Source organism: Alligator mississippiensis, chromosome 14 (genome assembly GCF_030867095.1).
Source record: "Alligator mississippiensis isolate rAllMis1 chromosome 14, rAllMis1, whole genome shotgun sequence".
Classification (NCBI taxonomy): domain Eukaryota; kingdom Metazoa; phylum Chordata; order Crocodylia; family Alligatoridae; genus Alligator; species Alligator mississippiensis.
Genome location: NC_081837.1, coordinates 26,271,814 through 26,288,371, shown reverse-complemented (window position 1 = coordinate 26,288,371; position 16,558 = coordinate 26,271,814). Strand labels below are relative to the sequence as shown.

The 16,558-nt window shown below is 52.2% G+C and overlaps 1 protein-coding gene across 1 annotated transcript in view; it reads right to left on the bottom strand.

Annotated features, from left to right (window-relative positions):
- Nucleotides 1–2,189: 2,189 nt before the first annotated feature.
- Nucleotides 2,190–16,558, bottom strand: part of LOC109284492 (hypothetical protein) — a 92,778-nt gene continuing 78,409 nt past the window's right edge. Inside the window, exons 4-6 of the mRNA XM_059717539.1 lie at nucleotides 5,292–5,398; nucleotides 4,958–5,058; nucleotides 2,190–2,230 (exon numbers count right to left, since the gene is read on the bottom strand). Of these exons, the coding sequence (XP_059573522.1) occupies nucleotides 2,190–2,230; nucleotides 4,958–5,058; nucleotides 5,292–5,398 (249 nt within the window). The remainder of the gene's footprint in view (nucleotides 2,231–4,957; nucleotides 5,059–5,291; nucleotides 5,399–16,558) is intronic.

The following is a 16,558-nucleotide window of genomic DNA, read 5'->3' as shown; positions in this document are numbered from 1 at the left end:
ATCCCTTAAGATGTTGGCGTCGGCCAGTCCATTAAGGATGGCCTCCTTAATAAACTTTTCTAAGATCTTCCCCGGGATAGAAGTCAGGCTGATGGGCCTATAGTTAGCCGGATCCACTTTCCTCCCTTTCTTGAAGATAGGCACCACGTTGGCCTTCTTCCAGTCTTCGGGCACTACACCAGAGCGCCAAGAGTTTTCAAAGATCCGCGCTAGAGGCTGGGCTATGATGCTCGCCAGCTCCTTGAGTACCCTGGGGTGAAGATTGTCAGGGCCGGCTGACTTGAAGGTATCCAGCTTCTCAAGATGTTCCTTCACAAAGTCAGCATTAATGGAGGGCAGGGGATCACCCTCACCCGGACTTCCCGGCCCTGTAGTGGGCACGGGCGTCCCATGGGGCTGATGAAAGACCGACGCAAAGTACCTATTTAATAGGTTGGCTTTTTCCTGGGCGTCAGTTGTCAGTTGCCCCATCTGGTTCAGCAGGGGTCCAACGTTGCCCCTGCTTTTCCTCCGGCTCCCCACATATCTGAAAAAGGACTTTTTATTGTCCTTTATGCTCAAAGCTAGCTGGAGTTCAGTTGCAGCCTTGGCTTTCCTGGTCTGCTCCCTACAGGACTGGACCAGTGCAGAATAATCCTCCTTGGAGGTGACTCCCATCCTCCATCCTTTGTAGGCCTTTCTTTTTAGCCTCAGGAGGTCTGCTAGGTCCCTGGAGAGCCAGGGGGGCTGCTGTGCCCTCTTGCTGCCTTTCCTCCGAGATGGAATAGACTTAGTTTGTGCATTGAGGATCGCTCCCTTGAGGAGCAACCACTCTTCTTGAACTCCCCTCTCCCTGTGGTCACAGTCCCTTAGGGCCTCACTGACAAGCCTCCTGAGCTTGTCAAAGTCGGCTTTCCTGAAGTCAAGGACTTGCGTGTTGCTGACTGACTTGCCAGCTTTTCGGTGGATGGTGAAGGTGATCAGCTCGTGGTTGCTGTCACCCAGCTTCCCATCGATCACTAGGTCGCCGACAAGGTCCTCCCCAGGAGCCAGCACCAGGTCGAGCAGCGCTTTGCCTCTCGTTGGCCCATAGACTTCTTGAGTCAGGTAGAGGTCATCCACACACGAGAGGAAGCAAAAAAAAAAAAAAAAAAAAAGAGAGGATTTGGAGCTGAAGATGCACTTTAATGTGGGTCAAATTATAGATGTAGTAGAGATTTGGAGTATGCTCTATGTTTTTAAACAAGCACCACAGCACAAATGAAATAAAGACTTAGAAAGCAGTCTGGAAGCCAGCCCTGGATTATATAGCTTGCGGATGAAATGCTTACTTATAAAATGTGGATAACTGCTAACTTAAGGTACATTAGATGATACCTTTTGTGCAGTACTTGAACAGGAGAGGCTACAGAAGTGCCAATTAGCTATTTTTTTTCCTTTGCCCTACTAATGGGGATGGATATAAAACAATTTTTAAATACTAGTGCAAAACCCTACTTCTAATGCAGCGAGTTTTAACTTTTTTATTGCCTTTAACTCAGCATCACCCTGTATTTTTGTTAACCCATAGTGAACTGCCAAGAAGGAATCTGATATGCTCATCTCTTTAGGTACTAAATATAGTTTCCCCCCCTTTATTTAGATCTGAGGAACCAAGAGTCCACTCTTGTCACAGATGTTTGTTACAGCTGCTGTAAAATTCTCAGTGGGCCATATGAAAAACACGTTAGTGTTGGCTCTAGATATGCCAGCTGCATCTGACAATATGCTTGTTAGTTAGCATGTGTTTATAATCCAAGCCCCATCAACAGGCCTAGCCATGCCTGCATCACTCTGGTTTTCTAGTTGGTTATTAAGAGGTGGGTGGAACAACCTATACTGCAGTGAGAAAATAAATTAATATAATGTTTAGCAGCAGCATCTGGAAATATATAGTTTGGAATGTCCCACATCTTCACCATGATAAAAGGAAGCCAAGGGTTCATAACTGCAATAAGGCATGTGTGTTTTAGAAACAAAATTCCTCATTTTCTGCTGTGAATTAGCTGTCAAGTCTCTGGACAGAACCAACCCTTTATTGATCAGTTTTCCTACTCATGTGAAAATTTCTCTTGCCAATTCATTCTAATGAGCAGATGAGGACAAGTTATAGACTTTCCCTTAATACAGTCTTTAGTGAAATGCATTACTGTGGCACTTGTGAACACAGTTTACAGGATGGGAATGAGCTCAAACAGCAGCTGCATGTTTGCTGGTATGCAGACGCACAGAGAGATAGTGGTGTTTGATCCAAGAAGTAAAGGTGCACTGCATACAGTGTGTTCACTGAATGTAGGACAGGAAGAAACCTCTTGGATCATAGGATCCACTCCCGTGCTATCACAGACACAGTGTAATAATCCTTAAATGTACTGAGTTCTGTCTTTTACGTTCTGGAACAGCCTTTCAGTGGGAGGAGAGGGCAAACTACCTCTTTCTGATTGATTGACATAATGGTTAGAAACCTTTTAACTTCCTGTATCCATGCTCACTTATCCTTGTATCAACAATGTCACCTTAACCTAAATACACAGGGGGATAAAGCACTATTTACAGAGAGCAGTCAAATCTCTTCAGTCCTAGGAGTTTTCTTGATCTTTCTTTCTGTTCCTTTTGTATGCCAAACTTGTCATCAAGTTTAATTGGTACGTCTAATAAATAAATAAATAATAATAATTTAATAATAATAAATAAATATTGGTCCCAGTACTCATTGCTGAACTCTTCTGGAACCACTCTCCAGCTGGTACTTCCTCTTTTTAAACATTACCTCCTTATCTCATTTACAATTTCTCTACTCCAGTTTTACTAAGTGTCCTTTGTAGGGTTGTATCAAATGCTTTATTCAAATAGACATGTGATATAATCTTTGTTTAGAAAATTAATTTAGCTTATCAGGGAATGTTTTTGGTTAGTTTGTTACAACTGACCTTTACCAAACTTGTGATCACATGATACAAAATTTATTTTCTACAACTAGCCTTTCTATTATTTAGTAATGGAAAGTCTGATAGCATCTCTTGTTGGGTAACTATCTACATGGTGAAAGATTTCATTGACAAGCACATCCAAGGACATCTGGCTCCTAACATTACTCTTTGCTCTCCAATATAAACCATGGGGAATTTTTCTCCAATAATGACCATTTCTAGTTGCATACTTCTCTTTAATAATCCCCTTCAATAACACACCCAAATCTGACCTTGGGGTTCATGTGAGAAGTGAAGTCTTGTTTGTTTTGGTAATATATCCCTTATTGGACCAACTGTATACTTGGGAGAGAGATTAGACAAGTTTTTTTAGCAGAAAGTACTTTTCCTTTACATCAGGGAAAGCAGCAGATAAGGTGTAAGATAAATACCCGATAAAACAATTACTTTCCCATTAATGTAAATGAAAATAGTCAAAGAAAGAGAAAGCAGTAAATCTGTGGGGCAAAGAAGTTAACAGAAGTAGCTACCAAAGGGTAGCTAAAATCGATAACCTAATTATGTAAAAGAACATTCCTATTCAAAAGGATAGAGGGTTATTAATTATGGAAGTACAAGAAGTTAGAGCAGGTACATTTGTAATTGTGCCTGTCTCTGCTCGAAGGCTTGCTCCTGAGCTGCCTTTGCCCGGGCAGCTGACCTTGTTCACCAGGGAACCTTGCGTAGACCCCAGAGGGTATCTCAGTTACCTTCAGGGTGTCCCCCAAACTTGCCTGCCACAACTTTGGATGGTCTTTCAGTGAAGGGGGTCCCCTTTGAGGGTGCCTCCAAAGTGGTCATGTGTCCCAGAGGATGTCTCCGAGGCTCCAACCTCCCCTCCACCCCGGCCATACGCCAACCTTCTAGACGAGCCTCAAGATCTTTAGCAGCTATTCCCCATTGATATCTTCCCGGTCCCCACGTCTTTCCTCACCGACGGGTACCTTGAGCTCTGACTGGACCCAGAGGGTCTGGTGACACGCGGCCTTTGGAGATGTCCCTTCCAACACCCTGTGCTATCTACGGGAGATGCCGCTGCTGCTCTTCGTGCTCTCTTGTGGTCTCTTTCCCGCCTTTGACTGGGGTCACTGCTACCCAAGCCTGGGACAGAGGGCTACGCTAACCTGCACTAGGCAGGAAACTAAAATAGAACAGCCCGAAAAAAAGAAAACACAATTGAATACCTTCACCAACGTAAAGCCCCGGCCCCAGAAGCAACCTGACGCGAGAAACAAAACTGATACCCCAGCTACAAGAACAATGAGACTGGGAAGGACAAAACAGACAAGGGGAATCACAGGGAAGTGTCCCGTACTCCCTTAGTCCCCTAACGCCCCTAAGCAAGTGCGCCCTCAGAGTCGGGGTCCGTGACTCCACCCCAACCGGGGTTTCCTTCTTCCCCTCCAGGACCCGCCTCTGCCTTGTGGCTGCAGCCCCCGTTGCCTCTCGTAAGCGCTCCCACGCCGGCTCTCCCTGTCGGCTGTTTTGATCCCCGCCAGACTTCTTCGGCACAGGGATTCCCTGCAGCTCCTGCTGCCGCTGCTGGCTTCCCTGCCAGCGACTTCTTCAATCCCTGCTGGTCTTCCCCGGCTCAGGGATCCTTTATAGATCCTGCAGCCGCTGCTGCTGCCGCAGCTGCTGCCAACAGTGGCTGGATACTCTCTGTCCGGCAGTTCCCCGCTGGTCCTCCGGCCCTCGGTGTACCTGCTCCCGCAGTTTTTGGGCTGATTTTTTATCTTCACCAGCAGATGCCTCCTCATTGCGTCACCTGGCCCCAGCTGGAGATGGGCGCGGCTGATAAACCGCTTGGGCAGTTTTTTGCAGCACGCCTCCTCGTTGCCCCGGGCCCCTGCAGCAGGTATGGGTTTTTTTCTTTTTCTTTGATCTGGGGTCTGCCTCTGATCGAGGCTTCCCCCTTGCTTGACCCTGTGTCCCTGGGACACAACCCCCGCCCCCCCCCCCCAAGATGCCTTGGGGCGCTTCGTTGTCCAGCCTATGGGCCATACCTGGTAGGTTGGTGATCTCCTCGGCTTGGCTTTTTGGGTCATCAGTCCGGGCTTCGTCTGTACACCTGGATAGAAAATCCGTCACCACATTAGCTTTCCCTGGCCGGTGTACTATGTGGAATTTACACAGCTGAAGAGCTAGGGCCCACCGTGTAATCTGGGCATTGTCTGTCTTGGCCGTGCTCAGCCGCCTTAAGGGGGCATGGTCTACCACCAGCTTGAACACTGTACCCATCAGGTAATACCTGAAATGATCCACCACCCACCAAATTGCCAGACACAGTTGATCGTTGCGTACCTCGTTTCTGCCGGTAGTAGTTTGCGGCTGGTGTAGGCAACTGGCCTCTCTGCCCCCTCTTCCTCCTGGGTGAGAACGGCTCTAACTGCTGTCTCTGAGGCATTGGTCTGCAAGACAAAAGGTTTCCGGAAGTCAGCCGTGTGTATTATGACGTCCTCGCACAGAGCCCATTTTAGCAACTCAAAATTTCGGGACATTTCTTCCGTCCACCTTATAGTCCCTGTTTTCTGTCCTCTAAGAGCCTCCGACAGGGGTGCAGCCAGCTCTGAAAAGTGGGGTACAAACCGCCGATAGTATTTAGTTAACCCCAGGAAGGATCTGAGCTGACGGCAGTTTTGAGGGGTGGTAAAGCTGCAAATCGTCTCCACCTTGTCTGCCAGGGGTCTGATAGTGCCCCTCCTGACCAAAAACCCCAGATATTTGGTCTCCTTTTGACTGAGGGCACATTTCCATGGGTTTGCTGTTGGCCCAGCTTGCCTCAACTCGGGCAAGATGGCTCTGAGGGCCTTCCTATGTTGGGCCCATGTCTGCGAGAACACGACAATGTCGTCTATATATGCCGCAGTGTATTCCGCGTGAGGTGCTAAGACCCAGTCCATCAGGCACTGAAACGGTGCGGCTGCGCCGTGGAGCCCAAATGGCATCCTCATGAATTTGTAGAGTCCCCACGGGGTCCTGAATGCGGTCTTCAGCTGATCTTCCCTGGCTGTGGGGATCTGCCAGTACCCCTTCATGAGGCTGAGGGTCGTGATGTACTGGGTGTTCCCGATGCACTCTACTAATTCGGCCACATGTGGCATGGGGAGCGTGTCGAAGACCACCGTGGTGTTTAGCCTATAGTTGGCACATAGCCTCAAGGACCCGTCCGGCTTGTGCATCAGGCCTAGAGGGCTCCTCCAGGGGCTCCTTGAAGGTCGTATGACCCTTTGCTCCAGCATTGAGTCAGTCTCCTTACGGACTGCTTCTAGGAGGTGGTGGGGAACGGGCCTCCACCGCTCTCTCACTATCGCCCTGGGTGGGGTCTTTATGGCGTGGAAAATGTCCTGGACCCATCCGGGCTCCTCGTGGAACACATCCCGAAACTCTTTTACTAAGGCTTGAGCCTCCTGCCTCTGATAAGGGGACAGTTCCTCCCCTATTTTGATCTGGGTCTCTGCCTTAGAGGAGACGTCCCCTCTGTCTGTCCCCCGGGGTCCCAGGTCTTCATTGGCGGCGTCCGTAAAGGCGGCTCACCCTTCAGGTTCTCGCCATTCTCGGAGGAGGTTCACGTGATAAATTTGCCTTTCTCACAGGTGACCTGTCCAATGCACCTCATAGTCCACCGGCCCCACTTTCCAGGTTATTTCGAATGGCCCTTACCACTGAGTTAGAAGCTTGATTGTGGAAGTAGGAAGGAGTACCAGTACCTTCTGTCCTGGCTCGAATGCTCTTTCTTTAGCATGACTATTGTATCTCTCCTTCTGGTGGGTCTGCGCTTCACGCATATTTTTGCACGCCAGGCCCTGGGCCATTCTTATTCTCTGTTGGAATTCCTGTTGGTAGGCGGGTTGGCTCTTGGGCATGTCCTGCATCCTGCTCCCATTCCTCCCTCAGGACCTGTAAAAGGCTCCTTGGGCAATGTCGTAACACAAACTTGAATGGGGGAGTACTTCGTTGTGTCTTTAGGGCTATCTTGGATGGTGAATAACAACAGTGGTAGGAGCAGGTCCCACTTTCGGTGATCCCCTTGTATGCAACACCGTAATATCCTCTATCGTACCATTAAGGCGTTCCACCAGGCTGTTGGTTTGGGGGTGGTACACTGAGGTGCGTAGATGTTTAATCCGCAGAGTGCGGCACACCACCCTCAGTACCCCAGACATAAAATTTCGCCCCGGTCAGTTAGTATTTCCTTTAGTATCCCCATCCTTGCTATCCACTTTATCCATTCTTTGGCAATCCGCGGGACAGCCTCTGGGTACCGGGTGGCATAGTCCATGAAGACCAATATGTACTGATGCCCAGCGCTGCTGCGAGGAAGAGGCCCTATGATGTCCAAAGCTATCTGAGAGGTACATCTATGACCGGCATGGGTTGGAGGGGAGCCTGTGCAGGGCGGTTGGCCCTCGTTTTCTGACATTCGGGGCAGGCTGCGCATTGCCAGGCTACCTCCCCCACCCCTGGCCAGAAAAACCACCTTGCCTTGCGATGGTTTTGTCTCGCCCCAGATGCCCTCCAGCAGGGCTAGAATGTGCCAACCGTCGTATGACCTGACGGAACCGGGCAGGCACCACTAGCTGCGTGCCTTCAGTTCCATCCCACCTGTCCACTTGCACACGGAAAAGAAGTTGGTTTCTTACCTCGAAGCGTGGAGTGTCATCGGTCGGTGGGGTCAGGTCGTCTCCGGCATCTCAGGCCTGTGTCTGAAGTGTCCTAAGTTCTGAGTCTTCCTCCTGCGCTTCCTGGAACTGTAGGCTGCTGGCAATGCCACTGAGGTCAATATCCTCTGCTTTGTCCGCCGATCCTTTGCTCTCCTCCACTTCGCCCAACCACCCCTCATGGCTCCATATCCTCTTACGCGCCTCTTCAGCATTGCATACCCTATCCAGGGTGTTGTACAGCGGTGCCCAGTCCTGGCCTAGCAGCATCTCGCAGGCTAGCTGGGGCACTATCCCCACCAGAAGCTCTCCTTGATGCTCCATTACGTGGAGGCGTACCCACTGTCAATTAATCCACTTGGCCTCTCCATGGAGGCATGACACCTTCACCAGGTTGGCCCTTTGCCCGCCCTGAGGCTGCAGCAAGTCAGCCCTCACTAAGGACTGGGCACATCCTGAGTCTAATGTAGTCTGTATGGGATTCATAGATTCATAGATTCATAGATGTTAGGGTCGGAAGGGACCTCAATAGATCATCAAGTCCGACCCCCTGCATAAGCAGGAAAGAGTGCTGGGTCTAGATGACCCCAGCTAGATACTCGTCTAACCTCCTCTTGAAGACCCCCAGGGTAGGGGAGAGCACCACCTCCTTTGGGAGCCCGTTCCAGACCTTGGCTACTCGAACTGTGAAGAAGTTCTTCCTTATGTCCAGTCTAAATCTGCTCTGTACTAGCTTGTGGCCATTGTTTCTTGTAACCCCCAGGGGCGCCTTGGTGAATAAATCCTCACCAATTCCCTTCTGTGCCCCCGTGATGAACTTATAGGCAGCCACAAGGTCGCCTCTCAACCTTCTCTTGCGGAGGCTGAAAAGGTCCAGTTTCTCTAGTCTCTCCTCGTAGGGCTTGGTCTGCAGGCCCTTGACCATACGAGTTGCCCTTCGCTGTACCCTCTCCAGGTTATCCGCATCCTTCTTGAAGTGTGGCGCCCAGAATTGCACGCAGTACTCCAACTGCGGTCTGACCAATGCCCTATAGAGGGGAAGTATCACCTCCCTGGACCTATTTGTCATGCATCTGCTGATGCACGATAAAGTGCCATTGGCTTTTCTGATGGCTTCGTCACACTGCCGACTCATGTTCATCTTGGAGTCCACTAGGACTCCAAGATCCCTTTCCACCTCTGTGCCACCCAGCAGGTCATTCCCTAGGCTGTAGGTGTGCTGGACATTTTTCCTCCCTAGGTGCAGCACTTTGCATTTCTCCTTGTTGAACTGCATCCTGTTGTTTTCTGCCCACTTGTGCAACCTATCCAGGTCTGCCTGCAGCTGTTCCCTGCCCTCCGGCGTGTCCACTTCTCCCCATAGCTTTGTGTCATCTGCAAACCTGGACAGAGTACATTTCACTCCCACGTCCAAGTCACTGATGAAGACATTAAAGCGTATCGGTCCAAGGACCGAACCCTGCGGGACCCCACTGCCCACACCCTTCCAGGTCGAGACTGACCCATCTACCACGACTCTTTGGGTGCGACCCTCTAGCCAATTCGCCACCCACCGGACCGTGCAGTCATCCACATCACAGCCTCTTAACTTGTTCACCAGTATGGGGTGGGATACCGTATCGAAGGCCTTCCTGAAGTCTAAGTATACGACATCCACCCCTCCTCCTGTGTCCAGGCGTTTCATAACCTGGTCATAGAAAGAGACTAGGTTGGTCAGGCACGATCTGCCCGCCACAAACCCATGCTGGTTTCCCCTCAGCATAATTTGTCCTGCCGGGCTCTCACAAATGTGAGCCTTGATAATTTTTTCAAATACTTTACCAAGGATGGAGGTGAGACTGACCGGCCTATAGTTGCCCGGGTCCTCCTTCCTCCCCTTTTTGAAAATGGGGACCACGTTAGCCCTTTTCCAGTCCTCCGGGACTTGGCCCGTGTGCCACGAGCATTCGAATATTCCCGCCAGTGGCTCTGCAATGATGTCAGCCAGTGCCTTCAGCACCCTCGGATGGAGCCCATCCGGGCCTGCCGACTTAAAGGCATCCAGTTCTTCCAAGTGACTCTGCACCACCTCAGGATCTACGTATGGAAGTCTGGCGCCTTGCTGCTGCCTCTCTACAACCCCAGTGAGAGACTTGTCGTGCCCCTCACTTAGGAACACTGAGGCAAAGAACTCGTTGAGGAGTTCAGCCTTGTCCCCCCTATCTGTCACCAATTGTTTCTGCCCATTTAGCAGCGGTCCTATTCCTCCCTGGGCCTTCCTTTTACTCCCAATATATCTAAAAAACAATTTCTTGTTGTCCTTTACTTGGGTTGCCATCCTCAGCTCCATGGTAGCTTTGGCCCGCCTAACTGCCTCCCTACAAGCACGAGCAGAGGAGGTATATTCATCTTTAGTGATCTCACCCTGTTTCCACTTTTTATGTGCTCCCCTTTTGGCCCTTAGGCTGCCCTGGATTTCTCTGGTCAGCCATGGAAGCCTCCTGGCCCCTTTCCCTCTTTTGCCTCGCTCGGGGATCGTCTTGCTTTGTGCCCGAAGGATAGTTTCCTTTAGGCACAGCCACCCTTCTTGGGCACCCATCCCATCAAAACTCCTACTCTGCAGTGCTTCCTTGACTAATCGCCTGAGTGCGTTGAGATCAGCTTTCCTAAAGTCTAGCACTTTCACCCTACTAGTTACCTTACCCACTCGCCGTCTTATGTTGAATTCTATTATAAGGTGATCACTGTCTCCCAGATAGCTACCGATCTGGAGGTCCCCTATCATGTCATCTCCTGTTGCCAATACCAGATCCAGTATGGCATTCCCCCTAGTGGGACCATGGACCTCCTGTGTCAGGTGGAGGTCCTGTACACAAGTTAGAAACCTGCGTGAGCGATGGGACCTTGCTGTCTGCGTCTCCCAGCAGATGTCCGGGTAGTTTAGGTCCCCCATGACTACCGCCTCTTTAGCTTTTATGGTCTCCGAGAGTTGCCTCAGGAGCCCCGCATCTATTTCTTCCCCTTGGTGTGGGGGTCTGTAGCAGACCCCTACCACCGAATCCCTTTCTCCTTGCCCCCCCATGTAGCCTAACCCACAATCCTTCTACTTCCTCAACTTCGGATTCTGTCTTGATGAGGGTTGATGTGTATTGCTCACTGAGATAAAGTGCAACCCCCCCCCTTTCTTCCCCGACCTGTCCTTTCTATACAATCTATAGCCCTCAATATGTACCGCCCAGTCATGGGATGAATCCCACCAGGTCTCTGTTAGCCCCACTAAGTCATAGGTGTTTAGTGCAAGCAGGAGCGCTAGTTCATCCTGCTTGTTCCCCATGCTCCTAGCATTAGTATATAGGCACTTGAGCCCTGGAGGGATGTCCCTCCACCCAGGCGTTGACAATGGGGCGACTCCAAGTAACATCTTCTCCCCTGACTGCATAGCTGCAATCCATGGGCTCACTTGCCTCGAGTTCTCTCTGTCCCTCTACTTATGACCTAGGCCTGTTATTGGGGAGCCAACTTTCAGTGGGGTTACTAGGACATTCCCTCGAGAAGTGGCCATTCCGCCCACAGCGGAAGCATACGGTATCCTTAGTTGCCCCCAGGTTGGGCGGATGCCTATGCTCAAGCTCCTTTGGCGCTACCGAAAGGGGTCCAGGGTTCCATCTCTCCTGGGGGTAGCTGGCCTCGGATGTAGCAAAGGCCTCTGCCAACTCATCACATGTGCATGGTGAGTGCTGGCGAACCCAGCGCTGTGTCCGCTCCACCAGGTCGTTTTGAAACTGCTCCAGGAGGGTCTGATCCACCACGGCCTCTCGGTGGTGTCCCTCCGGATTTATTCATTTGTCTAGTAGATCCCGCAGCAGTTGTAACAGTACCATAGGCCGCCTCTCATCGGGCCCTTTCTTGGCCCAGAACAGCTGGCGGTAATGTTCTGGATTGATCTCCAACCTGTACAGGATGGCCGCCTTCATGCGTTCATAATTGCAGGCGTCGTCTCTCGGGAGGGCTTGGTATGCGGCCTGGGCTTTGCCCACCACTAGCGCTCCTAGTTGGCTAGCCCAATACACTTTGTCAAGCCCTGTCATGAGGGCATGGCATTCGAATGCCTCAATGTAGGCCTCTGGGTCATCATCCCCGGTCAACTTCGGCATTTTAAAAGACGCCAGGCTGTGCTGGAGCCAGTCCTGCTGGCGGTCCATCATCTGCTGCTGCGAGTCTAAGATCTGGTGTCACGGCGGGATCCTGCAGGAGGGCCGTGATCTCCTCAAGGTCCCTCTCACCGTGTCAAGGCCGGCCCAAGGGCACCCTCTTCTTCTCGCCTGCCACGACTTTGATGTTCAGTATAAATTGGGAGGCTGCCTTATACCGTCTTGGGCACGGTGTGTCGGGGCCTCTGTCCCCGCAGTCTTCCCGGACTCTTGTGGTTTCCCCGTACGATGGGTGCTACTCAGGCACCCTAGCCTTATGGGCTATGCGTGGCTCCAACCTCCCCTGATACCACGCCCCAAGCCTCGCAGATGTTTCTGGACGTTGTCTTGTCACCAATCAACTTGCCCGCTCCCTCGGCCTACTCTGTACTCTCTATGGAAGCACCACCCCCGGACTCCCTTCTCTGCGCCCACTCCGGGCTCTCTCTACTATACTGCTCCTCTCTTGGGGCTCTTGAGTCCGACTTTAGGCCTTCTCTAAAGTGTCATCCCTTTTAGGGACCCTTGTCCAGTCTGGGACTCTATAGTGAGCCTCCGGCCTTTCTGGCCCACCGCACTGCTCTCTCCTTCTCTCAGGGCCAACTGCACTGCTCTCCCCTTTCACTGGGGCCACCTCAGCGCTTTCCCCTGCTCCGGGGTTTGCCGCAGCACTCGCCGCTCTCCCGAGGCTCACTGCGCCCGCACTGGGCCTCTTAATAATGTTGCCCCCTCTCTAGGGCTTGCTGCGCCCGTCCTGGGCTTCTCCAATATCGCCCCTCTCGGGCTCCTCAATACCGCCCCTCTCGGGGTTCGCACTGGTCCCCTTCTCTGGGACCTTCTGGGCCCCCCTGGGCTCCTCAAAGTGCCCCTCTCTGTGGCTGGGATCTATGCACCCCGCACACAACCCGGGGTCTCTGTTCCCCGCCCGCAACCCACTGGTTGTGCTTGTTGCTGCCAGTTGTGCCTTCACTGGTGCGCAAGCTGCGCCTTCACTGGTGCCGGGGTCCTCACTTTACCGTGAGCCCCCCTATGAGGATAATGCGCCCTCCTGGCGCTAGACTGCGCCCTCACCGGCGCTAGGGCACCCCACCCCTATGGGGTCCCTATGAGGATAATGCGCCCTCTTGGCGCTGGGGCCCCACCCCTCTGGGGTCCCTATGAGGCCTCCTCCAACCCCTACAGCCTCACCCAAACCTCTGGTGTAATAAACAGAGCCAAACATAAACTCAAAGCACAAGCCTCTAGGCTATAACATAACTACAAGCCGCCTGGCTATAACTTTAGTCTCATGACTCGAGCCTCCAGGGCTATCATGAGCTATACTTGCAATCAGGCTTCTTTCCACCTCCTGGCCGAGGGAGCTCCTGCCTCTCCGGCTGCTGGCAGGGAACTGCCAGCCTGGCCTCAGCCCTGGGCTTTATAAGGGCCAGGCCCTGCCTCCTAAGGGGAGCCAGCTGCCTGTAGTTGCTTCGGCAACCCGCAGCTGCGCTCGTTACCCTGGCAACCCTCAGCTGGGCTTGTCATGTCATGCCAGGGCTCTCTCTCTCCCCCTGGCAGTTTCTCCTCTCTAGGAGCAGAGCACCGAGGTGCCCTGCGACATCTGGATTAGGACCTGTAGGTTCTGTCCAAGGATAGCTGTAGGGGCCATGGCTGCTGGTTGCATATTGGCATAGGCCGCCAAGTCGGGGTTCTCCATATTCCCGGCCAATGCACCATTTTGTGACCGTCTCCGCTTGAAGGCTTGCTCCCAAGCCGCCTGTCACGGCACAGGGTCTTGCAGGATGGCCATGAACTCCCCGAGATCCCCTTCCCATGCCAAGTTGGCCCAAAGGGCACCCTCAATTCTCGCCTGCCACATCTTTGATATTAGAATATGTTAGGGAGGCTGCCTTTACATCTCCTTGGACACGGTTTTTGATGTACTCCAAGTCCGTGGCTCCAGCCACCCCTTTACCGCACACCAAGCCTTGCAGATGGAACTGACATTGTCTGGTCTGGGCCTGTTTACAATTTAGCCCCCTTGTCCTCACTGGGCTCTCAGCAGCCCCTATTTTCTCACTGCGCTCTCCTGGCACTTGGGTCCTCCACGGCCCTGTCTTGCTCTGCGCCTTCTCTGGCGCCTGGGCTCTCCACCGCCCTGCAACGTGCTGCGCCTTCTCTGGCGCCTGGGGTCAGTGTACCCCCCAAATGCTGACCCTGCTCTGGGGCTTCTCAACTGCTGCCCCCTCTCTGGGGCTGGGGTTCCCACATGATCGTGAGCCCCCTATGAGGCCTCCTCCATCCCCTTATAGCCTCACTCAAGCCACCGGTTATTAAACAGTAAACACAAAACACAAGCCCCTGGGCTATAACATAAATTCTATCCGCTTGCCTGAAACATCCTTCAAGTCACCCCAAGGGTGCTCCAACTCTCACCAGTATCAGGCTGCTGGTGCAGTCAGGCCTCTCCTCTTTGTCTGCTCCAGCAGAGCTCCTTCCCCCTTGGCTGCCAGCAGGGAACTACAATCCTGGCCTCAGCCTGTGGGGTTTATATGGGAGCCAGGCCCTGCCCCTTCTGGTCAGCTGACCTCTGGCAGGTGTGGGCCACTAGCGCCCTCTGGTTGCCCTGGCAACCCACAGCTGGGCTCCTCACTCACTGCTAGGGCTCTTTTCCGAACAGTTTTTTTTTTTCCTCTACTCTTAGGAGCAGGGCACCTAAGTGCTCTGTGACACACTTCCCCTCTTTATAGGAGCAGAGCACTGAAGTGCTCTGTGACACCGCCTTTGCCCGGGCAGCTGACCTGCACCAGGGAACCTCATGTAGACCCCAGAGGGTACCTCGATTACCTTTGGGGTGTCCCGCAAACTCGCCTGCCATGACTTTGGATAGTCTTTCAGTGAAGGGGGTCTCCTTTAAGGGTGCCTCCAGAGTGGTCACGCGTCCCAGTGGATGTTTCCGGGGCTCCAGCCTCCCCTCCACCCCGGCCACACGCCAACCTTCTAAACGAGCCTCAAGATCTTTAGTGGCTATTCCCCATTGATATCTTCCTGGTCCCCAGGTCCTTCCTCGCTGATGGGCGCCTTGAGCTCTGACTGGACCCAGAGGGTTTGGTGACACGCAACCTTTGGAGATATCTCTTCCGACGCCCTGCACTATCTACGGGAGATGCCGCTGCTCCTCTTCGTGCTCTCTTGTGGTCTCTTTCCTGCCTTTGACCGGGGTCACTGCTACCCCATCCTGGGACGGAGGGCTACGCTAACCTGCACTAGACAGGAAACTAAAATAGAACAGCCCGAAAAAAGGAAAACACAATTGAATACCTTCACCAACGTAAAGCCCCGGCCCCAGAAGCAACCCGACATGAAAAACAAAACTGATACCCTGACTACAAGAACAATGAGACGGGGAAGAACAAAACAGACAAGGGGAATCATGGGAAGTGTCTCGTACTCCCTTAGTCCCCTAACACCCCTAAGCAAGCACGCCGTCTGGGTTGGGGTCCATGCCTCCACCCTAGTCAGGGTCTCCTTCTTCCCCTCCGGGACCCACCTCTGCCCTGTGGCTGCAGCCCCTGTTGCCTCTCCTAAGTGCTCCCACGCCAACTCTCCCTATCAGCTCTTTTGATCCCTGCTGGGCTTCTTTGGCACAGGGATTCCCCACAGCTCCTGCCGCCGCTGCCGGCTTCCCTGCCGGTGTCTTCAATCCCCACCAGTCTTCCCCGGCTCAGGGATCCCTTGCAGCTCCTGGTACTGCTGCTGCCGCCGGCCTCCCTGTCGGTGTCTTCAATGCTCACCGGTCTTCCCCGGCTCAAGGTTCCTTTACAGCTCCTGCAGCCGCCGCCGCTGCCAACTGCAGCGGCTGGATGCTTTCCGTCCGGCGGTTCTCTTCCGGTCCTCCGGCCCTTGGTGTCCCTGCTCCCATGCTTTCTGGGATGATTTTTTTATCTTCACCAGGTGACACCTCCTTGTTGCATGACCCTGCAACCAGCTGGAGATGGGCGCAGCTGATAAACTGCTTGGGCGGTTTTCCACAGCGCGCCTCCTCATTGTCCTGGGCCCCTGCATCAGGTATGGGTTTTTTTTCTTTTTCTTTGATCTGGGGTCTGCCTCTGACCGAGGCTTCCCCCTTGCCTGACCCTGTGTCCCTGTGACAGTAATGAACTGTAAAACCATTGTCTATGTTTAGTCTATGACTTTTAATATCCAGTAAAGTGTTTGAAATTTTTGTTCCCAGTCTTGTTTTCTGAAGTCATTTTGTAGATTTTCCTCAAGTACAAGGAATGCGGTAAAAATGGTGTGCTTTTGTTCTGTGAGAAATGTTCTCCTGCTGGTAATTGAGTGTTTTTATCCTTTATAGTTTTTGTGCGAATTCATTCTGGAGCACAGTGGTTGTTTTAGGTCTATCTGCATAGCTTCCAAGATAGCATTTGTCACATTGGTTGGGATCTATCATACCTTACAATAGATGTGTAAGATCCAAGGATGCTGATGGATTTGTTGTGGAGTGTATTGGTTGTGACAATGGTGGAGACAGTTGGCAGGGTTACATTCTAGTTTTTGGTATGGTGATCAGCAAGAATCAAATCTGTTGTCGCAATCTTCTTTGTTTATAGTTCCTCAGAGGACTCTGGTCTTGTCTGTCTCCACTGTCTTTTCTTCCCTTTTGGTGGCTCTAGCTTTTTCTCTTCCTTGTTATCTTATCTTCTGTTGTTTTTGTTTCCTTCAGTTCTCCAGTGCAGCAAACCTATTCCTCATCTTTCTC